This window comes from Coregonus lavaretus (assembly GCF_964263955.1).
Source record: "Coregonus lavaretus genome assembly, contig: HAP1_SCAFFOLD_3798, whole genome shotgun sequence".
NCBI classification, from domain to species: Eukaryota; Metazoa; Chordata; class Actinopteri; order Salmoniformes; family Salmonidae; genus Coregonus; species Coregonus lavaretus.
Window position 1 is genome coordinate 12,073 of NW_028161681.1, and position 27,209 is coordinate 39,281.

At 45.9% G+C, this 27,209-nt stretch overlaps 1 protein-coding gene across 1 annotated transcript; it reads left to right on the top strand.

Moving 5' to 3' along the window:
* Positions 1 to 346: 346 nt before the first annotated feature.
* Positions 347 to 26,160, top strand: LOC311120223 (T-box transcription factor TBX18-like; the record flags this gene model as incomplete). Its single annotated transcript, XM_084194835.1, has 8 exons — positions 347 to 575; positions 2,760 to 2,934; positions 3,591 to 3,692; positions 4,199 to 4,370; positions 5,785 to 5,952; positions 11,445 to 11,509; positions 19,091 to 19,182; positions 25,649 to 26,160. The coding sequence occupies 8 exons, from the start codon at positions 347 to 349 to the stop codon at positions 26,158 to 26,160; spliced, it is 1,515 nt and encodes a 504-aa protein (XP_084050961.1).
* Positions 26,161 to 27,209: the final 1,049 nt, after the last annotated feature.

A 27,209-nucleotide genomic window follows, 5' to 3' on the forward strand; every position in this document is an offset into this window, starting at 1 on the left:
GAGAGAGAGAGAGAGAGAGAGAGAGAGAGAGAGACAGAGAGAGAGAGAGAGAGAGAGGGAGAGAGAGAGAGAGAGAGAGAGAGAGAGAGAGAGAGAAGAGAGAGAGAGAGAGAGAGAGAGAGAGTATTAGGACACTAGGACGGTTCTGTGCGGTGCTCCAATGTCAGTCCTGAACCGTCCATAGCTAAAGGAGAGAGAGTAGCGTCCTGAAGACCCACAGCCCCGAGCTCCAGTACCAGGCTACCGTGGAAGCCCTTTGGATTAACTTTTCACTTGACTTCACTTCTCTTTAAAGCAACACTTTTCTTATTTCCTCTCGTGCGTCTCTCTACGGTCAGTCGGTGGAATGGCAGAGAAGCGACGCTCTCCCTGCAATCTGAGCGTCAAAGCGCACGCGTTCTCGGTGGAAGCTCTGATCGGGGCAGAGAAGAGACGGAAGCTCGGGGACGACGACACCGCAGTGTGCTGTCTCGATGAGTGGACCGAGGTGTTGGAGATTCCCGCTAACGAAGGGGAGGGAGAGAAGAGGGTGTGCGACCGCGCCAGCGACCGGGGCCGCGAGATAGAGTGTGCTAGTAAGTAAAGACCGTTCCCGTTGCAGTGGACTGACGGCACCGGAGAAGAGTTAAATTACCGAAACGGCCACTCCGAGACTCTATCATACTAGGCTACACACCCTACATACACAACTAAAACACTCACACTCAGCCTAAACTCCTTCACATTGTAGCCTAGTCAAGAGAAACCAACTGTAGCTGTATACAGATCGTTTAAAAAATATATTGATTTAACTAGGCAAGTCAGTTAATAACAAATCCTTATTTACAATAACCTAATTCTTGACAATAACTAAATTAAGGCCTACATGAATGAAATAAAGCATTAATTAAACAAAATAAAATATTAACCTTCAACAACCAAGTATGCTATATATATAGAGAGATATAGATATATAGATATATAGATATAACAATAGCCTAATAACTACAACAATACATAGGCTTAATTGTGTAATTCATGTAGTATAAACTTGAACAGGCCTACAATTATATTTTTTTTAAAAGCTCAAACTTTAGCACAGAGTTTGGGCCTATCCAACCTACAGGCCTAGTTCAGAAACTCACAGTATTTGAAACATTAGCCTAAATAAATAAAATGTTATATCTGTAAAATAATGATTAAAACATGAATGATGTGATGATTATAGTCGCTGCTCTACTGTAGAGATGTGATATAATATCCGGTTATTGGTCTAGTAAATAGAACGGCTATGCGCGTGACTAATAGGCCGCTTTATGAGTCTTGTTACAATCATAAACATTCCAATTAGCGCGCAACCATTCCCGCAGGAAAATGGCCCCAGAACCGATCCATTATATGAACGGGGTTTACACACCCGTTAAAAGTACACAAACAACAAACTGTTCAATTGTAAAATAATACAACATTTTTGCTCCTGTATCGAGAGTTGTTTTTATTGGTGATAATTTGGGACATGGATGATTTGACCTAATGGATGTTTAGGCCTGGGTGCTGCTCTGTACTTAACAGATGACAGCAACACTTTCATTATTTGTTATTTTTTATTTATTACTTTTCTATTTTTTACTTAAAACTTGTTTTCTTAAAACTGCGTTGTTGGTTAAGTGCTTGTAAGTAAGCATTTGGCAAATAAAATGTGATATGACATTATAGTTGTAATGCATAGATGATAACATGACAGTTATGCTATGGTCCGAATAGAATAGACTAGAACTTTATTGTCAATCCAAGGATGTGACTTTTTTTGGACATCACCGTGATACAGTAAAGCTAACATTGTCGTAATATAATTAATATTACATTTAAGTCATTTAGCAGACTCTCTTATCCAGAGCAATTAGGGTTAGGTGCCTTGCTCAAGGGCACATTGACATATTTTTCACCTAGTCGGCTGGGGGATTAGAACCAGCGACCTTTCGGTTACTGGCACAACGCTCTTAACCACTAAGCTAGCTGCCGCCCATTATGACAGTAACGCTAATAACATGACAGTGAGTAGAGTTGTTTAGGCCTGTCCTGTCGTGGCCTGAACACCTATTCTGACAGCAACACAAATGTACCAGCCTGCTCTGGCCTGCTCTGGTTAGGTCTGGTCAGGTCTGGCCTGCTCTGGTCAGGTCTGGTCAGGTCTGGCCTGCTCTGGTCAGGTCTGGCCTGCTCTGGTTAGGTCTGGTCAGGTCTGGCCTGCTCTGGTCTGCTCTGGTCAGGTCTGGCCTGCTCTGGTCAGGTATGGTCAGGTCTGGCCTGCTCTGGTCAGGTCTGGCCTGCTCTGGTCAGGTATGGTCAGGTCTGGCCTGCTCTGGTCAGGTCTGGCCTGCTCTGGTCAGGTCTGGCCTGCTCTGGTCAGGTCTGGTCAGGCCTTGTGTCTCTCGAGGAGCGGAACAGGCAGGAACAGACCGGAACAGACACGGCCCATTTGGCGACGAACTGTTTAGAGAGTCATGATTATTATAACTGATGGGGCAATGACACACACACACACACACACACACACACACACACACACACACACACACACACACACACACACACACACACACACCACACACACACACACACACACACACACACACACACACACACACACACACACACACACACACACACACACTAACTGTAAGTTAGGCCTACAGTCACTAGATTATTAGTAGCCTACTGTACCAATGGTATTACTACATTAAAACATGATTAGCATGCTGGTGACTGTCTTCCCGTAGCGGAGAGTTGTGACGTGGGGTTGGTTAGCCCGCGCCCCGAGGCCCGGGCCCAGCGCACGCCGCCGGTAACAGTAACGGTTCCCGGAGAGGAGATGCGCGTGGACCTGCAGGGCTCCGAACTGTGGAAACGGTTTCACGAGATTGGTACCGAGATGATCATCACCAAGGCCGGCAGGTGGGAGAAAACACAACACACGTCACATTAACACATTATTAACATTACCACACATTATATTACATAGACAGATTAAAGAAAAAAGAAAAAAGAAGAGGATCGAACGAATAACACGTCTTCTTCTCGAAGTTAAAAGGATAAACGTTCTGCTGGGATGAAAATGGGTTAGGCCTGTTATTTTTTATTCATCGGACTATTAATTTTAAGAAGCTCAAAGTTTAATTAAAGGAAATACCGTAAACATTGTTTTGTAGCAGCATTGTAAAACATAAAATAAAAAACATGGAGCTTGGACTAATAATAATAATAATAATAATAATAATAATAATAATAATAATAATAATAATAATAATAACGTTTTAAATTATTGTTTATTATAATGTTAATTAAAGCATAATTTAGAAACTTCTATCGTAGCCTACGGGTCATGTATGATTTGTATTTTCTGACAGGGCCCGCCTCGGCTAAGCAGAATCATATATTAGGCTAATGAGCTGATATATCAATCTGTGAGAAATGCGTATATTTCATGGCACGATAAATCCTAATGTCAGCGATTGTAAATATGACTAAGTGACTATGTTGCATACATATATGATGTATTTATGTAACTATATTTCATGTCTGACATTGACGTCTCTCTTTTCCGGATGCAGGCGGATGTTTCCCGCTATGCGTGTGAAGATCTCTGGTCTGGACCCCCACCAGCAGTATTACATCGCCATGGACATCATCCCCGTGGACAACAAAAGATACAGGTGAGGATTAATACAAAATAACTTACTAATAATGTATTATAGTATATATAAATGATGTAGGCCTGTATGCTGTAGGCTTACCGCGGCTACAGGCTATTTCTATTGTTTTGATCAAAGTATAAATGACTAAGAAAGGAGACACACTTCCGTTGTTCGCTGTAACACATGGACAAAACAGGTGTATTGGTACAGTATATGGAGGTGACTTGGTAGGCTATATTTGATATAGTATAAACCCGCGAGGTTTAAGGTTTTGGTCAAATCGTTTGCTTCGCTGGAGCCGGACAAATGGCGGTTGGTCTGTCTGTTGATCAGTCAGAGTCAGAGATGGTTGTGTCCCGGTGCCGTTTGTGAGGATGAACGCCTTTTGGACAGCTGACCTCCTAACCTCCCTCCTAACCTCCCGGGCCTGAAGGTCAACTAACAAATGTTACAATAACAGGTACAAAAAACACATTTTTGACGTTATTCTCTCTCCCTGTGTGTGTGTGTGTGTGTGTGTGCAGGTACGTGTACCACAGCTCCAAGTGGATGGTTGCGGGAAACGCGGACTCCCCGGTGCCGCCGCGTGTGTACATCCACCCGGACTCGCTGGCTTCCGGTGAGACGTGGATGCGTCAGGTGATCAGCTTCGACAAACTCAAACTGACCAATAATGAGCTGGATGACCAGGGACATGTAGGTTACCTAGACAACACTACCTATATATTATCAATATTGTATACTGCATATATATATATATATATATATATATATATATATATATATATATATATATATATATATATATATATCACCAACACTAAACATTATTATCTCTGTATTATTAGGCATAATTCTCTAAATTGAGGGATGGATGGATATATTTAAGTTCATTGATTGATTGATTGATGAGCCTATAATATTTTAAATTCTACTGTAAAATACAGTGTCTTTAAACCTGTAAAATTAAATAAAGTAAAATAAAGTGTGTTTAAACCAGAGAAACTTGAGAGAGGGGATATCAATGAAATAATAAATTCTGCTTGAAATCTAATATTTTATCAGATGTTTATTATTATTATGTTTACTGTATAATAAAGGTTGTAGTTGATCAAAGGACAGAGGTCAGAGGTCAGTGGTCTGTGGTAAATATTCAGAGTAAAAGGATGCTGCTTATTGAGATCATATCTGGGTTGCTTTCAGAGGAAGGAAATAGATCATATTTTCCCCAAAAGTTTCAACCTCCAATTAGTATGATATGTTTGGTATGTATCAATTTGTGGATATCCATCCTCCATTTCATATGATATGTTATAATTGCAATTCATACAATATGTTACGAATTTTCAAAATGTATGATATGTTACGAATTCCAATTTGTTGTGGCTAACGTTAGCTAAGTGGCTAACGCTAACGTTAGCTAGGTGGCTAACATTAACTAGGCTAGGGGTTAGGGTTAGGGGTCAAGGTTAAGGTTAGTGTTAGGATTTATGCTAAAGCGTTAAGGTTAGGGTTTGGGGAAGGGTTAGCTAACATGCTAAGTAGTTGCAAAGGAGCTAAAAGGAGTAAGTAGTTGCAAAGTTGCTAATTAGCTAAAATGTCCTTTGGGTTGCTAGACGCCTACCCGTCCACCCCGACCAACCACCCTACTTTCATTTTTGCCTTAAGTGACCTTCTGTCTTATGTAACCGTACCAAACGTAACATATCAAACTAATTTGAATTTCACGGACTTACTTTCACTATGTTACTTTTAGTCTATAAGACCAGGCTGGAAGTTTAGTTTAGTTTAATTTTAATATTTTCAGAATCATTGTTTGATGTTAAACAGACTTAAGCCCTCAGGCTGGACAAAATGTGTTTGGCCGTTCAAAGGCAACAGTGTGTGTTTGTGTGTGTGTGTAGTGTGTGTGTGTATGTGTGTGTGTGTGTGTTTGTGTGTGTGTGTAGTGTGTGTGTGTATGTGTGTGTGTGTGTGTGTGTGTGTGTACATGCGGGCCTGCATGAGTGTGTGTGCATGCCTGTGTGCTTTACGGTGTGGGAGAATAGCAGGTCTTTCCATTGGTGGGTAATTTTGCTGCAGTCTAATGGTGCCCTAACCGTGTGTTCAGATCATCCTCCACTCCATGCATAAGTACCAGCCCCGTGTGCATGTGATCCATAAGGAGCGTGGTGAGGAGCTGTCTCCTGTTAGACCCGTTCCCCAGGGAGACGGAACCAGAACGCTCAGCTTCCCAGAGACCGTCTTCACCACTGTCACCGCATACCAGAACCAACAGGTAACATTCATATATATTAAAAAAAAAACATTTTTAGTCATTTTAGCAGACGCTCTTATCCAGAGCAACTTACAGGAGCAATCAGGGTTAAGTGCCTTGCTCAAGGGCACATCGACAGATTTTTCACCTAGTCGGCTCGGGGATTAGAACCAGCGACCTTTCGGTTACTGGCACAACGCTCTTACCCACTAAGCTACCTGCCGCCCCATATAATGTTTAAACAACATTCACACAAACATACCAGAACCTGCAGACAACCATACGTACACTAACCACTACACCACCGTCACTGCCTACTACAACCAATAGCTAACCTTTCCATAAAACCCATAGAACATTCACACACCCAAACCAGAACCAACAGGTAACATCCACACAACATTTACACAACATTCACACAACATTCAAACAACATTCAGACAACCCTACGAGAACGAACAGAAAACCATAAACTAACCTTTTCTCACCATCCAGTTCAGAACGCAGTAAAGGCAGGAGAGCTCTGACTGTAGAGAGTATTAGAGTGAAAGGGTAGGAAACATGAGTTGTTACTCACCAATGTAACAACACAGTGTGGTCAAAGACTTGGTAACTTAGTTGTAGTCACTATCTGATTTCCTGTAACTACAAACACAGTTATGTTTCGGGGATATGACATATTTATAAACTTATTTCCCGATAACTTCTAAACTACCCACAATGCACGGTTTCTCAACCTCATATGGAGGATCTACTCTGTGCTACCGAGTTCATATGCTAGCTCAAGCTGGCTAACGTTAGCCACTAGCCATGCCAGCATGTAATTACATTCCAGACCAAGGGTTGGTGGTGGTGAGCTACAATCCACCAATCACAGGAAGTGTGATGTAAACAGGAAGCAGCTGGGGCATGTGCAGCGTGCTCTTCACAGAGTTTGTGGCTGTGTTATCTAGTGGGAACCCGTTAGCACAGCAGGCTCTGGTGCCTTCTTCCCGTGGGCTCAAAATGAAAGAGAAGATCATACCTACTTGCTCTAATTTTGTAGTACCTCGTCTGTTGTCCTTTTTGTTTTGTCAACTTTTCGGCATGTTCTCTGTGAAGTAAGCTAAGGGAGTTTTGTAACTTTTTCCACCTTGGCTTAGTGCTAGCGCGCTAGCTGACGGTCATCTGGAGTTTATCTATTTGGGATTTCCCTGACTCTCCATTGGCCGGTGAAGCGCCCAACTCCTCCTCGCTTTGGTAGCTAACTCAGCCTGCAGTCTTTTAAAAGTTTTACCATCGGATGGGCCCCAGCCATCAATCTGTAAGTCTCTGCTCTCTTTTTGCTTTTGATCTGTGGTTATGTTTAGCTGTGTTAGTTGTGTTCTAGCTGGTCTCCAGTAGTTGGGCTCTAGCTTGCTGACTGTAACCATGGTGGTTGGCTAGGCTGGCTAGGCTAATAGCTAGTTGGCTAAACAGCTAACATTAGCTTGCTGGCTAGCTTACTGGCTAAGATAACTACATAAAGCTAACATTATTTGATAACTGGTTAGATGGCATTATGTATTTCAAAAACTTTGGCGTACTTTAATGTAGCTGTAAGCTAGGTGTTGATAGCAACTGGCTGACTCAGTCAGTGCTAACGTAACGTTAGCAGGCTAGTAGGGCTAACGTTAACAGACTATTTGGCTAGAAAACTTGGAAGTTTTTTTGAAATAATACATTCATTTGCTTGTAAGTTTGCTGAGTGCAAACAATTTGGTTTAATTTTAAGTTATACATTTAAAGTTATTTCTGTTGGCGTTTACATTATAGGGAATAGGCTGGCTTGCAGAGTCCTCCATTTTACATCACCTCCCGGAAATATTTTTCCCAACATGACTTCGACATTCTTCGGAACTCTGATCGGTTTTATGTAATAACTTGAAAAATTGAAAAGTGAGGTGTAACTCTGCATTAGGACTTTTGATGTGTATACTAATGCAAATCCATGTGCTACATGTGGTTATGTTTACGCTACCTACCCTTTAACGACAGGCTGGACTTCATCCCCCTTGGTGGAGGAGAGAGAGAAAAAAGAAAGAGAGAGAGTGGAGAGAGAAAAAAGAGAGAGAGGGAGAGAGAATGAGTGAGAGAGAGAGAGTGAGTGAGGGATCTAGAGAGTTATAAGGTTGTTAGGGGCAGTGTGGAACAAGGCTGACTCAGCTCAGAACACACAGCGAACATTTTGTCCACCAGAAGATGGACCAGGAAGTAGACCTGACCAGAACTTAACCACCACCGCATTCTGACCAATCACAGCCCTGGATTCTAGCCAATCAGTTGAGCAGCAGCCTTTCAGATGAAGAAGAGGAGTTGAGGAGAGGGTAATTGAGAAAGAGCCTGTCTCTACTGTTTTGAATTGGTTTCTACTGGTCTCTAGTTTACTTTATTGGATTCTACTGGACTATTCTGGACTCAGCTGGACACTAATAGTCTCCACTGGTCTTTACTCGTTTCTACTGGCCTCTACTATTCTATATTGATCTCTAATGGTATCTACTGGCCACTACTATTCTCTACTGATCGCTAATGGTGTCTACTGGCCCCTACTGATCTCTAATGGTATCTACTGGCCTCTACTATACTCTACTGAGCTTTAATGGTATCTACTGGCCTCTACTATTCTATATTGATCTCTAATGGTATCTACTGGCCACTACTATTCTCTACTGATCTCTAATGGTATCTACTGGCCTCTACTATTCTCTACTGATCGCTAATGGTATCTACTGGCCCCTACTGATCTCTAATGGTATCTACTGGCCTCTACTATACTCTACTGAGCTTTAATGTTATTTATTGGCCTCTACTATTCTCTGCTGATCTCTAATGGTATCTACTGGTCTCTACTATATTCTACTGATCTCCAATGGCATCTAATGGGCTCTACTGATCTCTAATGGTATCTACTGGTCTCTACTATTCTCTAATGGTATCTACTGGTCTCTACTATTCTTTACTGATCTCTAATGGTATCTACTGGTCTCTACTATTCTTTACTGATCTCTAATGGTATCTACTGGTCTCTACTGCTCTCTAATGGTATCTACTGGTCTCTACTAGTATCTACTGATCTTTAATGGTATCTACTGGTGTCTACTGATCTCTAATGGTCTATACTGGTCTCTACTATTCTCTACCAATCTTTAAGGGTATCTACTGGTCTCTACTGATCTCTAATGGTATCTACTGGTCTCTACTAGTATCTACTGATCTTTAATGGTATCTACTGGTCTCTACTGATCTCTAATGGTATCTACTAGCCTCTACTTGTCTCTGCTGAACTCTAATGGTATCTTCTGGCCTCTACCAATATCTACTGAACTCTAATGGTATCTACTGGCTTCTACTATTCTCTACTGAACTCTACTGGCCTCTACTTGTCTCTGCTGAACTCTAATGATATCTACTGTCCTCTACTATTCTCTGCTGATCTCTAATGGCATCTACTGGCCTCTACTGTTCTCTGTTGATCTCTAATGGCATCTACTGGACCCTACTATTCTCTACCGATCTCTAATGGTATCTGCTGGCCTCTACTATTGTCAACTGATCTCTAATGGTATCTAATTGACTCTGCTATTCCCTACTGATTTCTAATGGTATCTACTTGCCTCTACTATTCTCTACTGATCTCTAATGGTATCTACTGGTCTCTACTGATTTCTAATGGTATCTACTTGCCTCTACTATTCTCAACTGATCTCTAATGGTATCTACTTGACTCTGCTATTCCCTACTGATTTCTAATGGTATCTACTGGCCTCTACTATTCTCTACTGATCTTTAATGGTATCTATTGGCCTCTACTATTCTCTGCTGATCTCTAATGGTATCTACTGGTCTCTACTATATTCTACTGGTCCTCTGTAGCTCAATTGGTAGAGCATGGCGCTTGTAACGCCAGGGTAGTGGGTTCGATCCCCGGGACCACCCATACGTAAAAATGTATGCACACATGACTGTAAGTTGCTTTGGATAAAAGTGTCTGCTAAATGGTATATTATTATTATTATATTATACTGATCTCCAATGGTATCTAAGGGTCTCTACTTATCTCTAATGGTATCTACTGGTCTCAACTGATCTCTAATGGTATCTACTAGCCTCTACTTGTCTCTGCTGATCTCTAATGGTATCTACTGGCCTCTACTTGTCTCTACTGATCTCTAATGGTATCTACTGGCCTCTACTATGCTCTGCTGATCTCTAATGGTATCTACTGGCCTCTACTTGTCTCTACTGATCTCTAATGGTATCTACTGGCCTCTACTATGCTCTGCTGATCTCTAATGGTATCTACTGGCCTCTACTTGTCTCTACTGGTGGTTCTATTTTTACTGAATGATGTTTAATGTTTGAGTGGAGTGGCGACACCTATAAAACTCCAACTGGACACCGATCATACCCACACAAACCTTGCTGACCACACACAAAACACACACACACACACAAACACATACAAACTCAGACCATAACTTTCTGGCTAATTGCTGTATAACAACTCTTGTTGTTGTGAAATAACACCAACAACATAATCTTTGAAATAACACCACCAACATCATCTATGTAATAACACCAACAACATAATCTATGAAATAACACCAACAACATCATCTATGAAATAACACCAACATCATCATCTATGAAATAACACCAACAACATCATCCATAAAACAACACCAACAACATCATCCATGAAATAACACCAACAACATCATCTATGAAATAACACCACCAACATCATCTATGAAATAACACCAACAACATCATCCATGAAATAACACCAACAACATCATCTATGAAATAACACCACCAACATCATCTATGAAATAACACCAACAACATCATCTATGAAATAACACCAACAACATCATCCATAAAACAACACCAACAACATCATCTATGAAATAACACCAACAACATCATCCATGAAATAACACCAACAACATCATCTATGAAATAACACCAACATCTATGAAATAACACCAACATCTATGAAATAACACCAACATCTATGAAATAACACCAAGAACATCATCTATGAAATAACACCAACAACATCTATGAAATAACACCAACAACATCATCCATGAAATAACACCAACAACATCATCCATAAAACAACACCAACATCATCATCTATGAAATAACACCAACAACATCATCCATGAAATAACACCAACAACATCATCCATGAAATAACACCAACAACATCATCCATGAAATAACACCAACATCATCTATGAAATAACACCAACAACATCATCCCTGAAATAACACCAACAACATCATCTATGAAATAACACCAACAACATCAGTAGTTTATCAATGAATCAATCAGGAGATGTAAAGATCAATCCCAAATCTAACCTTTATGGAACGTTTATTTTTTATTTTTTACTGATGTTTGAGAAATTCTGACGGTGCGATGTTATGGTTAATGCATTGTTGTGTTTAGATGTTATTGTTTATAGTTGTATTGTGTTCAGATCACCAGGCTGAAGATTGACAGGAACCCATTTGCTAAAGGCTTCAGAGACTCTGGAAGAAACCGGTGAGTTGCACTGGGATGTGTGTGTATATACACTACCAGTCAAAAGTTTGGACACACCTACTCATTCAAGGGTTTTTCTTTATTTGTACTATTTTCTACATTGTAGAAATAAATAACACCTATGGAATCATGTAGTAACCAAAAAAGTGTTAAACAAATCAAAATATTCTTCAAATAGCCACCCTTTGCCTTGACGACAGCTTTGCACACTCTTGGCATTCTCTCAACCAGCTTCACCTGAAATGCTTTTCCAACAGTCTTGAAGGAGTTCCCACATATGCTGAGCACTTGTTGGCTGCTTTTCCTTCACTCTGCCGTCCAACTCATCCCAAACCATCTCAGTTGGGTTGAGGTCGGGGGATTGTGGAGGCCAGGTCACCTGATGCAGCACTCCATCACTCTCCTTGATAACATTTGAACATTTTAGTCATTTAGCAGACGCTCTTATCCAGAGCGACTTACAGTTAGTGAGTGCATACATTTTTCATACTGGCCCCCCGTGGGAATCGAACCCACAACCCTGGCGTTGCAAGCGCCATGCTCTACCAACAGCCTGGAGGTGTGTTGGGTCATTGTCCTGTTGAAAAACAAATGATAGTCCCACTAAGCCCAAAACAGATGGGATGGCATATTGCTGCAGAATGCTGTGGTAGCCATGCTGGTTAAGTGAATTCTTTTAATTCTAAATAAATCACAGACAGTGTCACCAGCAAAGCACCATCACACCTCCTCCTCCATGCTTCACGTTGGGAACCACACATGCGGAGATCATCCGTTCACCTACTCTGCGTCTCACAAAGACACGGCGGTTGTAACCAAAAATCTCAAATTTGGACTCATCAGACCAAAGGACAGATTTCCACCGGTCTAATGTCCATTGCTCGTGTTTCTTGGCCCAAGCAAGTCTCTTCTTATTATTGGTGTCCTTTAGTAGTTGTTTCTTTGCAGCAAGTAGACCACGAAGGCCTGATTCACACAGTCCCCTGCGACTGCACTTGAAGAAACGTTCAAAGTTCTTGACATTTTCCAGATTGACTGACCTTCATATCTTAAAGTAATGATGGACTGTCATTTCTCTTTGCTTATTTGAGCTGTTCTTGACATAATATTGACTTGGTCTTTTACCAAATAGGGCTATCTTCTGTATCTAACTTGTCACAACACAACTGATTGGCTCAAACTAATCAAGAAGGAAAGAAATTCCACAAATGAACTTTTAACAAGGCGCACCTGTTAATTGAAATGCATTCCAGGTGACTACCTCATGAAGCAGGTTCAGAGAATGCCAAGAGTTTTTCTGTTTTTTATTTGGAATACATATGCAAAAATTTCAAAAAAACGGATTTTGCTTTGTCATTATGGGGTATTGTGAGTGATTTTTAATTTTTAAAATCCATTTTAGAAAAAGGCTATAACGTAACAATGTGGAAAAAGTAAAGGGGTCTGAATACTTCCCGAATGCACTGTATATGCAATTTACGTAGCAGACACTTTCATCAGTCCACACATTTTGGTATGTGACCGCAGTGGGAATCGAACCCATAACTCCTGTGTTGCTAGTTCCATTCTCTTATGAACTGAGCCACGTACAGGACCATTGAAATACATAAGTACAATAAAATACTGGAAAATAAAATACTGGAAAATTGCCATCCCTATGAGTATACCTCCTCCTCTGGCCATGTCATGATTTCAAACCAGATCTATGTCAGGCTTGGATTTGCCAAAAGATTTTACCCCAGATGCATAAACAATGAGGATATTTACTGGGATTTTGATGAGAACCTATGACCAAATGTTCAAGACAGGCTTGATGCAAACTAGCGTCTGATAAATATTATGTTTCTGTCATTCATTTAATTTGATGACATTGTGAAAAAAATCTCTTCAATGATCACACATTTGATCAGACATGGAATAAAAATTATAGAAATGTGATGTTCAGTGAATTTTAATGGGTAATGTATCACCTAATGTGTAAACAGTGTAATGTACTGCATACTACATTCAAATGGCAATTTTTTAAACATGTATCTTACATTTTTTGGCTTAACTGGTTGTTACAATTACTAAATTGAGAAGATATCATTATGTTGTGTTTTGGTTATTAAACCAATGTTCTCATTATATTTCACAGTAAACCTATATTTTGGATCAATGGTTGTATGGTGAAAGATGTCTACAAACAAAATGAATGCAGTTTAAAAAAAAATTAAACATGACCCCCTTTTTCTCCCCAATTTCGTGATATCCAATTGGTATTTACAATCTTGTCTCATCGCTGCAACTCCCCAACAGACTCGGGAGAGGCGAAGGTCAAGAGCAATGCATCCTCCGAAACATGACCTGCCAAGCCACACAGCTTCTTGACACACTGCTCGCTGGTGGGGGGACGGGGTAGCAGGGTGAGGTATGGTGGGGGTAGCAGGGTGAGGTATGGTGGGGGTATCAGGGTGAGGTATGGTGGGGGTAGCAGGGTGATGTACAGTGGGGAAAAAAAGTATTTAGTCAGCCACCAATTGTGCAAGTTCTCCCACTTAAAAAGATGAGAGAGGCCTGTAATTTTCATCATAGGTACACGTCAACTATGACAGACAAATTGAGGAAAAAAAATCCAGAAAATAACATTGTAGGATTTTTAATGAATTTATTTGCAAATTATGGTGGAAAATAAGTATTTGGTCACCTACAAACAAGCAAGATTTCTGGCTCTCACAGACCTGTAACTTCTTCTTTAAGAGGCTCATCTGTCCTCCACTCGTTACCTGTATTAATGGCACCTGTTTGAACTTGTTATCAGTATAAAAGACACCTGTCCACAACCTCAAACAGTCACACTCCAAACTCCACTATGGCCAAGACCAAAGAGCTGTCAAAGGACACCAGAAACAAAATTGTAGACCTGCACCAGGCTGGGAAGACTGAATCTGCAATAGGTAAGCAGCTTGGTTTGAAGAAATCAACTGTGGGAGCAATTATTAGGAAATGGAAGACATACAAGACCACTGATAATCTCCCTCGATCTGGGGCTCCACGCAAGATCTCACCCCGTGGGGTCAAAATGATCACAAGAACGGTGAGCAAAAATCCCAGAACCACACAGGGGGACCTAGTGAATGACCTGCAGAGAGCTGGGACCAAAGTAACAAAGCCTACCATCAGTAACACACTACGCCGCCAGGGACTCAAATCCTGCAGTGCCAGACGTGTCCCCCTGCTTAAACCAGTACATGTCCAGGCCCGTCTGAAGTTTGCTAGAGTGCATTTGGATGATCCAGAAGAGGATTGGGAGAATATCATATGGTCAGATGAAACCAAAATATAACTTTTTGGTAAAAACTCAACTCGTCGTGTTTGGAGGACAAAGAATGCTGAGTTGCATCCAAAGAACACCATACCTACTGTGAAGCATGGGGGTGGAAACATCATGCTTTGGGGCTGTTTTTCTGCAAAGGGACCAGGACGACTGATCCGTGTAAAGGAAAGAATGAATGGGGCCATGTATCGTGAGATTTTGAGTGAAAACCTCCTTTCATCAGCAAGGGCATTGAAGATGAAACGTGGCTGGGTCTTTCATCATGACAATGATCCCAAACACACCGCCCGGGCAACGAAGGAGTGGCTTCGTAAGAAGCATTTCAAGGTCCTGGAGTGGCCTAGCCAGTCTCCAGATCTCAACCCCATAGAAAATCATACAATGTGATTTTCTGGATTTTTTTCCCCTCATTTTGTCTGTCATAGTTGACGTCTACCTATGATGAAAATTACAGGCCTCTCTCATCTTTTTAAGTGGGAGAACTTGCACAATTGGTGGCTGACTAAATACTTTTTTCCCCCACTGTATGGTGGGGGTATCAGGGTGAGGTATGGTGGGGGTAGCATGGTGATGTATGATGGGGGGATAGCACGGTGAGGGATGGTGGGGGTAGCAGGGTGAGGGATGGTGGGAGGGTAGCAGGGTGATGTATGGTGGGGGGATAGCAGGTGAGGTATGGTGGGAGGATAGCTGGGTGAGGTATGGTGGGGTGGTAGCAGGGTGAGGTATGGTGGGGAGACAGGGTAGCAGGGTGAGGAATGGTGTGGTTTTACAGGGTGAGGTTTGGTGGGGGGGTAGCAGGGTGAGGTATGGTGGGGGGATAGCTGGGTGAGGTATGGTGGGGTGGTAGCAGGGTGAGGTATGGTGGGGAGACAGGGTAGCAGGGTGAGGAATGGTGTGGTTTTACAGGGTGAGGTTTGGTGGGGGGGTAGCAGGGTGAGGTATGTTTGGGGGTACCATGTTGAGGTATAGTGGGGAGGTAGCAGGGTGAGGTATGGTGGGGTAGCAGGGTGAGGTATGGTGGGGGTAGCAGGGTGAGGTATGGTGGGGGTAGCAGGGTGAGGAATGGTGGGGGTAGCAGGGTGAGGTATGGTGGGGGTAGCAGGGTGAGGTATGGTGGGGGTAGCAGGGTAAGCAATGGTGGGGGAAGCAGGGTGAGGTATGGTGGGGTGGGTAGCAGGGTGAGGTATGGTGGGGGTAGTAGGGTGAGGTATGGTGGGGGTAGCAGGGTGAGGTATGGTGGGGGTAGCATGGTGAGGTATGGTGGGGTGTAGCAGGGTGAGGTATGGTGGGGTGTAGCAGGGTGAGGTATGGTGGGGTGTAGCAGGGTGAGGTATGGTGGGGGTAGCATGGTGAGGTATGGTGGGGTGGTAGCAGGGTGAGGTATCGTGGGGGTAGCAGGGTGAGGTATGGTGGGGGTAGCAGGGTGAGGTATGGTGGGGGGGTTACAGGGTGAGGTATGGTGGGGGGGTAGCAGGGTGAGGTATGGTGGGGTGGTAGCAGGGTGAGGTATGGTGGGGTGGTAGCAGGGTGAGGTATGGTGGGGTGGTAGCAGTGTGATATAATTTGGGGGGGACAGGGTTGCAGGGTGAGGTATGGTTGGGGGTACTAGGGTGAGGTATGGTGGACGGGGTAGCATGGTGAGGTATGGTGGGGGGTAGCAGGGTGAGGTATGGTGGGGGGTAGCAGGGTGAGGTATGGTGGGGGGGTAGCAGGGTGAGGTATGGTGGGGGGTAGCAGGGTGAGGTATGGTGGGGGGTAGCAGGGTGAGGTATGGTGGGGGGTAGCAGGGTGAGGTATGGTGGGGGTAGCAGGGTGAGGTATGGTGGGGGTAGCAGGGTGAGGTATGGTGGGGGTTGCATGGTGAGTTATGGTGGGGGTAGCAGGGTGAGGTATGGTGGGGTGTAGCAGGGTGAGGTATGGTGGGGTGGTAGCAGGGTGAGGTATGGTGGGGTGGTAGCAGTGTGATATAATTTGGGGGGGACAGGGTTGCAGGGTGAGGTATGGTTGGGGGTACTAGGGTGAGGTATGGTGGACGGGGTAGCATGGTGAGGTATGGTGGACGGGGTAGCATGGTGAGGTATGGTGGGGTGTGGCAGGGTGAGGTATGGTGGGGGTAGCAGGGTGAGGTATGGTGGGGGGGTTACAGGGTGAGGTATGGTGGGGGTAGCAGGGTGAGGTATGGTGGGGGGTAGCAGGGTGAAGTATGGTGGGGGGGTAGCAGGGTGAGGTATGGTGAGGTGGTAGCAGGGTGAGGTATGGTGGGGGGTAGCAGGGTGAAGTATGGTGGGGGGGTAGCAGGGTGAGGTATGGTGGGGGTAGCAGGGTGAGATATGGTGGGTGGTAGCAGGGTGAGGTATGGTGGGGGGTAGCAGGGTGAGGTATGGTGGGGTGGTAGCAGGGTGAGGTATGGTGGGGGTAGCAGGGTGAGGAATGGTGGGGGTAGCAGGGTGAGGAATGGTGGGGGTAGCAGGGTGAGGTATGGTGGGGTGGTAGCAGGGTGAGGTATGGTGGGGGTAGCAGGGTGAGGAATGGTGGGGGTAGCAGGTTGAGGTATGGTGGGAGGGTAGCAGGGTGATGTATGGTGTGGTATTACAGGGTGAGGTTTGGTGGAGGGGTAGCAGGGTGAGGTATGTTTGGGGGTACCATGTTGCGGTATAGTGGGGGGGGGTAGCAAGTTACAGTATGGTGGGGGGGGGGGGGGGGGGGGCAGGGTGAGGTATGGTGGGGGTAGCAGGGTGAGGTATGGTGGGGGTAGCAGGGTGAGGAATGGTGGGGGTAGCAGGGTGAGGTATGGTGGAGGTAGCAGGGTGAGGTATGGTGGGGGTAGCAGGGTGAGGAATGGTGGGGGTAGCAGGGTGAGGAATGGGGGGTGTAGCAGGGTGAGGTATGGTGGGGGTAGCAGGGTTAGGTAGGGTGCGGTGGGTAGCAGGGTTAGGAATGGTGGGGTGTAGCAGGGTGAGGTATGGTGGGGTGTAGCAGGGTGAGGTATGGTGGGGTGGTAGCAGGGTGAGGTATGGTGGGGTGGTAGCAGGGTGAAGTATGGTGGGGTGGTAGCAGTGTGAGGTATGGTGGGGTGGTAGCAGGGTGAGGTATGGTGGGGTGGTAGCAGGGTGAGGTATGGTGGGGTGGTAGCAGGGTGAGGTATGGTGGGGGGGTAGCAGGGTGAGGTATGGTGGGGTGGTAGCATGGTGAGGTATGGTGGGGGTAGCAGGGTGAGGTATGGTGGGGGTAGCAGGGTGAGGTATGGTGGGGTGGTAGCAGGGTGAGGTATGGTGGGGGTAGCAGGGTGAGGTATGGTGGGGGGTAGCAGGGTGAGGTATGGTGGGGGGCAGCAGGGTGAGGTATGGTGGGGGGGTTACAGGGTGAGTTATGGTGGGGGGTAGCAGGGTGAGGTATGGTGGGGGTAGCAGGGTGAGGTATGGTGGGGGGGTTACAGGGTGAGGTATGGTGGGGGGTAGCAGGGTGAGGTATGGTGGGGGGGTTACAGGGTGAGGTATGGTGGGGGGGTTACAGGGTGAGGTATGGTGGGGGGTAGCAGGGTGAGGTATGGTGGGGGGGTTACAGGGTGAGGTATGGTGGGGGGGTTACAGGGTGAGGTATGGTGGGGTGTAGCAGGGTGAGGTATGGTGTGGGGTAGCAGGGTGAGGTATGGTGGGGGGTTACAGGGTGAGGTATGGTGGGGGGGTTACAGGGTGAGGTATGGTGGGGGGTTACAGGGTGAGGTATGGTGGGGGGTAGCAGGGTGAGGTATGGTGGGGGTAGCAGGGTGAGGTATGGTGGGGGGGTTACAGGGTGAGGTATGGTGGGGGGTTACAGGGTGAGGTATGGTGGGGGGGTTACAGGGTGAGGTATGGTGGGGGGTAGCAGGGTGAGGTATGGTGTGGGGTAGCAGGGTGAGGTATGGTGGGGGGTTACAGGGTGAGGTATGGTGGGGGGGTTACAGGGTGAGGTATGGTGGGGGGTTACAGGGTGAGGTATGGTGGGGGGGTTACAGGGTGAGGTATGGTGGGGGGGTTACAGGGTGAGGTATGGTGGGGGGTAGCAGGGTGAGGTATGGTGGGGTGGTAGCAGGGTTTTGGAATGAGAAGTTCAAAGAGCAGGTTTCCACATACTTATGGCCATTAAGTGTATCTGACTCTGTGAATGTGCGTGTGTGTTTGTGTTTAATCTAACCGTGTGTGTGTTTGTGTTTAATCTAACCGTGTGTGTGTTTGTGTGTGTGTTTGTGTGTGTGTGTGTGTGTGTGTGTGTGTGTGTTGCAGGATGGGCCTGGAGGCTCTTGCAGAGTCATATGGGTTCTGGCGTCCTTCTCTCAGAACGCTGACGTTTGAAGACATCCCTGGAATGAAACAAGGTGAAACCGTTTCTGTTAGAAGTAGAAGCTAGTAAAGTTATTGTTACTACAACTTTCTGAGTTAATGTTTTACAACGATGGTACTGTTCACTAACCCCCTGTCTGTCTGTCTGTCTGTCTGTCTGTAATGATACTGGTGTCCTTAACCCCCTGTCTGTCTGTCTGTCTGTCTGTCTGTCTGTCTGTCTGTCTGTCTGTAATGATACTGGTGTCCTTAACCCCCTGTCTGTCTGTCTGTCTGTCTGTCTGTAATGATACTGGTGTCCCTAACCCCCTGTCTGTCTGTCTGTCTATAATGATACTGGTGTCCCTAACCCCCTGTCTGTCTGTCTGTCTATAATGATACTGGTGTCCCTAACCCCCTGTCTGTCTGTCTGTCTATAATGATACTGGTGTCCCTAACCCCCTGTCTGTCTGTCTGTCTATAATGATACTGGTGTCCCTAACCCCCTGTCTGTCTGTCTGTCTGTAATGATACTGGTGTCCCTAACCCCCTGTCTGTCTGTAATGATACTGGTGTCCTTAACCCCCTGTCTGTCTGTCTGTCTGTCTGTAATGATACTGGTGTCCCTAACCCCCTGTCTGTCTGTCTGTCTGTCTGTAATGATACTGGTGTCCCTAACCCCCTGTCTGTCTGTCTGTAATGATACTGGTGTCCCTAACCCCCTGTCTGTCTGTCTGTAATGATACTGGTGTCCCTAACCCCCTGTCTGTCTGTCTGTCTGTAATGATACTGGTGTCCCTAACCCCCTGTCTGTCTGTAATGATACTGGTGTCCCTAACCCCCTGTCTGTCTGTCTGTCTATAATGATACTGGTGTCCCTAACCCCTGTCTGTCTGTCTGTAATGATACTGGTGTCCCTAACCCCCTGTCTGTCTGTCTGTAATGATACTGGTGTCCCTAACCCCCTGTCTGTCTGTCTGTCTGTAATGATACTGGTGTTCCTAACCCCCTGTCTGTCTGTCTGTCTGTCTATAATGATACTGGTGTCCCTAACCCCCTGTCTGTCTGTCTGTAATGATACTGGTGTCCCTAACCCCCTGTCTGTCTGTAATGATACTGGTGTCCCTAACCCCCTGTCTGTCTGTCTGTCTATAATGATACTGGTGTCCCTAACCCCCTGTCTGTCTGTCTGTAATGATACTGGTGTCCCTAACCCCCTGTCTGTCTGTCTGTCTGTCTGTCTGTAATGATACTGGTGTCCCTAACCCCCTGTCTGTCTGTCTGTCTGTCTGTCTGTAATGATACTGGTGTCCCTAACCCCCTGTCTGTCTGTCTATAATGATACTGGTGTCCCTAACCCCCTGTCTGTCTGTCTGTAATGATACTGGTGTCCCTAACCCCCTGTCTGTCTGTCTATAATGACACTGGTGTCCCTAACCCCCTGTCTGTCTGTCTGTCTGTCTGTCTGTCTGTCTGTCTGTCTGTCTGTCTGTCTGTCTGTCTGTCTGTCTGTCTGTCTGTCTGTCTGTAATGATACTGGTGTCCCTAACCCCCTGTCTGTCTGTCTATAATGATACTGGTGTCCCTAACCCCCTGTCTGTCTGTCTGTAATGATACTGGTGTCCCTAACCCCCTGTCTGTCTGTCTATAATGATACTGGTGTCCCTAACCCCCTGTCTGTCTGTCTGTCTGTAATGATACTGGTGTCCTTAACCCCCTGCCTGTCTGTCTGTCTGTCTGTAATGATACTGGTGTCCCTAACCCCCTGTCTGTCTGTCTATAATGATACTGGTGTCCCTAACCCCCTGTCTGTCTGTCTGTCTGTCTGTCTGTAATGATACTGGTGTCCCTAACCCCCTGTCTGTCTGTAATGATACTGGTGTCCCTAACCCCCTGTCTGTCTGTCTGTCTGTAATGATACTGGTGTCCCTAACCCCCTGTCTGTCTGTCTGTCTGTAATGATACTGGTGTCCCTAACCCCCTGTCTGTCCGTCTATAATGATACTGGTGTCCCTAACCCCCTGTCTGTCTGTCTGTCTTTCTATAATGATACTGGTGTCCCTAACCCCCTGTCTGTCTGTATGTAATGATACTGGTGTCCCTAACCCCCTGTCTGTCTGTCTGTCTGTAATGATACTGGTGTCCCTAACCCCCTGTCTGTCTGTCTATAATGATACTGGTGTCCCTAACCCCCTGTCTGTCTGTCTGTCTGTCTGTAATGATACTGGTGTCCCTAACCCCCTGTCTGTCTGTCTATAATGATACTGGTGTCCCTAACCCCCTGTCTGTCTGTCTATAATGATACTGGTGTCCCTAACCCCCTGTCTGTCTGTCTGTCTGTCTGTAATGATACTGGTGTCCCTAACCCCCTGTCTGTCTGTCTGTCTGTAATGATACTGGTGTCCCTAACCCCCTGTCTGTCTGTCTGTCTGTCTGTCTGTAATGATACTGGTGTCCCTAACCCCCTGTCTGTCTGTCTGTCTGTCTGTAATGATACTGGTGTCCCTAACCCCCTGTCTGTCTGTCTGTCTATAATGATACTGGTGTCCCTAACCCCCTGTCTGTCTGTCTGTAATGATACTGGTGTCCCTAACCCCCTGTCTGTCTGTCTATAATGATACTGGTATCCCTAACCCCCTGTCTGTCTGTCTGTCTGTCTGTAATGATACTGGTGTCCCTAACCCCCTGTCTGTCTGTCTGTCTGTAATGATACTGGTGTCCCTAACCCCCTGTCTGTCTGTCTGTAATGATACTGGTGTCCCTAACCCCCTGTCTGTCTGTCTGTCTGTCTGTAATGATACTGGTGTCCCTAACCCCCTGTCTGTCTGTCTGTCTGTAATGATACTGGTGTCCCTAACCCCCTGTCTGTCTGTCTGTCTGTCTGTCTGTAATGATACTGGTGTCCCTAACCCCCTGTCTGTCTGTCTATAAAGATACTGGTGTCCCTAACCCCCTGTCTGTCTGTCTGTCTGTCTGTAATGATACTGGTGTCCCTAACCCCCTGTCTGTCTGTCTGTCTGTCTATAATGATACTGGTGTCCCTAACCCCCTGTCTGTCTGTCTGTCTATAATGATACTGGTGTCCCTAACCCCCTGTCTGTCTGTCTGTCTGTCTATAATGATACTGGTGTCCCTAACCCCCTGTCTGTCTGTCTGTCTGTCTGTAATGATACTGGTGTCCCTAACCCCCTGTCTGTCTGTCTGTAATGATACTGGTGTCCCTAACCCCCTGTCTGTCTGTCTGTCTGTAATGATACTGGTGTCCCTAACCCCCTGTCTGTCTGTCTATAATGATACTGGTGTCCCTAACCCCCTGTCTGTCTGTCTGTAATGATACTGGTGTCCCTAACCCCCTGTCTGTCTGTCTGTAATGATACTGGTGTCCCTAACCCCCTGTCTGTCTGTCTGTCTGTAATGATACTGGTGTCCCTAACCCCCTGTCTGTCTGTCTGTAATGATACTGGTGTTCCTAACCCCCTGTCTGTCTGTCTGTCTGTCTGTCTGTAATGATACTGGTGTCCCTAACCCCCTGTCTGTCTGTCTGTCTGTCTGTCTGTCTGTCTGTCTGTCTGTCTGTCTGTCTGTCTGTCTGTCTGTCTGTAATGATACTGGTGTCCCTAACCCCCTGTCTGTCTGTCTGTCTGTAATGATACTGGTGTCCCTAACCCCCTGTCTGTCTGTCTATAATGATACTGGTGTCCCTAACCCCCTGTCTGTCTGTCTGTAATGATACTGGTGTCCCTAACCCCCTGTCTGTCTGTCTGTAATGATACTGGTGTCCCTAACCCCCTGTCTGTCTGTCTGTCTGTCTGTAATGATACTGGTGTCCCTAACCCCCTGTCTGTCTGTCTGTCTATAATGATACTGGTGTCCCTAACCCCCTGTCTGTAATGATACTGGTGTCCCTAACCCCCTGTCTGTCTGTCTGTCTGTCTATAATGATACTGGTGTCCCTAACCCCCTGTCTGTCTGTCTGTAATGATACTGGTGTCCCTAACCCCCTGTCTGTCTGTCTGTCTGTCTGTAATGATACTGGTGTCCCTAACCCCCTGTCTGTCTGTCTATAATGATACTGGTGTCCCTAACCCCCTGTCTGTCTGTCTGTCTGTCTGTAATGATACTGGTGTCCCTAACCCCCTGTCTGTCTGTCTGTCTGTCTGTCTGTCTGTCTGTCTGTCTGTCTGTAATGATACTGGTGTCCCTAAACCCCTGTCTGTCTGTCTGTCTGTAATGATACTGGTGTCCCTAACCCCCTGTCTGTCTGTCTGTCTATAATTATACTGGTGTCCCTAACCCCCTGTCTGTCTGTCTGTAATGATACTGGTGTCCCTAACCCCCTGTCTGTCTGTCTGTCTGTAATGATACTGGTGTCCCTAACCCCCTGTCTGTCTGTCTGTAATGATACTGGTGTCCCTAACCCCCTGTCTGTCTGTCTGTAATGATACTGGTGTCCCTAACCCCCTGTCTGTCTGTCTGTCTATAATGATACTGGTGTCCCTAACCCCCTGTCTGTCTGTCTGTAATGATACTGGTGTCCCTAACCCCCTGTCTGTCTGTCTGTCTGTAATGATACTGGTGTCCCTAACCCCCTGTCTGTCTGTCTGTCTGTCTGTAATGATACTGGTGTCCCTAACCCCCTGTCTGTCTGTCTGTCTGTCTGTCTGTCTGTCTGTCTGTCTGTCTGTCTGTAATGATACTGGTGTCCCTAACCCCCTGTCTGTCTGTCTGTCTGTCTATAATGATACTGGTGTCCCTAACCCCCTGTCTGTCTGTCTGTCTGTCTATAATGATACTGGTGTCCTTAACCCCCTGTCTGTCTGTCTGTCTGTCTATAATGATACTGGTGTCCCTAACCCCCTGTCTGTCTGTCTGTCTGTCTATAATGATACTGGTGTCCTTTACCCCCTGTCTGTCTGTCTGTCTGTCTATAATGATACTGGTGTCCCTAACCCCCTGTCTGTCTGTCTGTAATGATACTGGTGTCCCTAACCCCCTGTCTGTCTGTCTGTCTGTCTGTAATGATACTGGTGTCCCTAACCCCCTGTCTGTCTGTCTGTCTGTCTGTCTGTAATGATACTGGTGTCCCTAACCCCCTGTCTGTCTGTCTATAATGATACTGGTGTCCCTAACCCCCTGTCTGTCTGTCTGTCTGTCTGTAATGATACTGGTGTCCCTAACCCCCTGTCTGTCTGTCTGTCTGTCTGTCTGTAATGATACTGGTGTCCCTAAACCCCTGTCTGTCTGTCTGTCTGTAATGATACTGGTGTCCCTAACCCCCTGTCTGTCTGTCTGTCTATAATGATACTGGTGTCCCTAACCCCCTGTCTGTCTGTCTGTAATGATACTGGTGTCCCTAACCCCCTGTCTGTCTGTCTGTCTGTAATGATACTGGTGTCCCTAACCCCCTGTCTGTCTGTCTGTAATGATACTGGTGTCCCTAACCCCCTGTCTGTCTGTCTGTAATGATACTGGTGTCCCTAACCCCCTGTCTGTCTGTCTGTAATGATACTGGTGTCCCTAACCCCCTGTCTGTCTGTCTGTAATGATACTGGTGTCCCTAACCCCCTGTCTGTCTGTCTGTCTGTAATGATACTGGTGTCCCTAACCCCCTGTCTGTCTGTCTGTCTGTCTGTAATGATACTGGTGTCCCTAACCCCCTGTCTGTCTGTCTGTCTGTCTGTCTGTCTGTCTGTCTGTCTGTCTGTCTGTCTGTCTGTCTGTCTGTCTGTCTGTCTGTCTGTCTGTCTGTCTGTCTGTCTGTAATGATACTGGTGTCCCTAACCCCCTGTCTGTCTGTCTGTCTGTCTATAATGATACTGGTGTCCCTAACCCCCTGTCTGTCTGTCTGTCTGTCTATAATGATACTGGTGTCCTTAACCCCCTGTCTGTCTGTCTGTCTGTCTGTCTGTCTATAATGATACTGGTGTCCCTAACCCCCTGTCTGTCTGTCTGTCTGTCTATAATGATACTGGTGTCCTTAACCCCCTGTCTGTCTGTCTGTCTGTCTATAATGATACTGGTGTCCCTAACCCCCTGTCTGTCTGTCTGTAATGATACTGGTGTCCCTAACCCCCTGTCTGTCTGTCTGTCTGTCTGTAATGATACTGGTGTCCCTAACCCCCTGTCTGTCTGTCTGTCTGTCTGTAATGATACTGGTGTCCCTAACCCCCTGTCTGTCTGTCTGTCTATAATGATACTGGTGTCCCTAACCCCCTGTCTGTCTGTCTGTCTGTCTGTAATGATACTGGTGTCCCTAACCCCCTGTCTGTCTGTCTGTCTGTAATGATATTGGTGTCCCTAACCCCCTGTCTGTCTGTCTATAATGATACTGGTGTCCCTAACCCCCTGTCTGTCTGTCTATAATGATACTGGTGTCCCTAACCCCCTGTCTGTCTGTCTATAATGATACTGGTGTCCCTAACCCCCTGTCTGTCTGTCTATAATGATACTGGTGTCCCTAACCCCCTGTCTGTCTGTCTATAATGATACTGGTGTCCCTAACCCCCTGTCTTCTCTCTGCAGGAGTCCCGGGGCCGCATGGAGGAGTAGGATCGTCTCACCTGCTCTCCTCCTCCCCTTTCCAGGTGTGCCCTCTTTCTCCCCTGGACTACACCTGCAGCCGACCGACACACCCCCTCCATCGCTACGGCAACCCCCCTTCCCCCTTCCCACTTCCTGCGTCGCGAGGACCGTCAGCTTATGACAGCAAAGTATTCTGCTCATTGTCCCTACCCCCCTCTCAGATTGGCTACCTGCAAACTCCGCCCCATGGCTACGGTAGTATCCACCTCCATTCCCCCCACTACGGTCTCTACAGTTACGCAGCCAGCCCAGACAAGATGGCGGCTTCTGGTGCCCCTGTGGCCAATCAGAACCCTTTCCTCGGCTCCTCCCCCAGCGGAACCCTGACGGAAAGTCTGGGCATGCTCAGTGGAGGCCAGCAGGCCAACTTCCTGTTTGACTCTCGGACGCTGGGATTTGCAGGGAGCCAGTCAGGGGGAGGGCCTTCACAGGTCACCGCCCACATGGGCTGAGACACGCCTCTGAACCCTGACCCCTGGGGTTGCTATGGCAACAGGCTGCTTCTCTGTGAAGAGGGTGTGGTTTGGAACTCTGGAATGAATCACCAGCCAATGAGGATTGACGAGACATCTCACAGACCTATGGGGAGATGGAGAGAGAGGAAGGGACAGCTTCGGAGACTGTTTGTGTGAGCGATTAGAGAGAGAGAAAGAGAGAACGTCCAACTCCGCTGACTAATGGGATATTTTTATTAGGTACTTGTTGTTGTTGTTGATGTTGTTTTTTCTAAGCATCTTATTAAAGGAATAAATGGACTGCGACACTGTGAGAGACTGAAACATCTGCAGTGGAGAGGAGGTCTGATACGAAAAACTCTGAGACTCCAGTAATACACAGAGACAGAGACAGACTTCAGTTATACACAGAATCAGAGAGACAGACTCTAGTTATACACAGTGACAGAAGAACGGACTACAATTATACACAGAGACAGAAGGACAGACTACAGTGATACACAGAGAAAGAGAGACATACTCCAGTTATACAGAGAGACAGAGAGACACACTCCAGTTATACACAGAGAGACAGAGAGACAGACTTCCGTTATACACAGAGACAGAAAGACATACTTAAGTTATACAAAGGGACAGAGAGACACACTCCAGTTATACACAGTGACAGAGATACAGACTTAAGTTATACACAGAGACAGAGTGACATAATCTAGTTATACAAAGATACAGAGAGACATACTCTGATTATACACAGAGACAGAATTCAGTTAAACACAGAATCAGAGAGACAGACACCAGTTATACACAGAGACAGAGAGACATAATTCAGTTAAACACAGTCAGAGAGACAGACTCCAGTTAAACACAGAGACAGAGAGACATAATTCAGTTAAACAAAGAGTCAGAGAGACAGACTCCAGTTATTCACAGAGACAGAGAGACAGACTCCGATTATACACAGAGACAGAATTCAGTTAAACATAGAATCAGAGAGACAGACTCCAGTTAAACATAGAATCAGAGAGACTGACTCCAGTTAAACACAG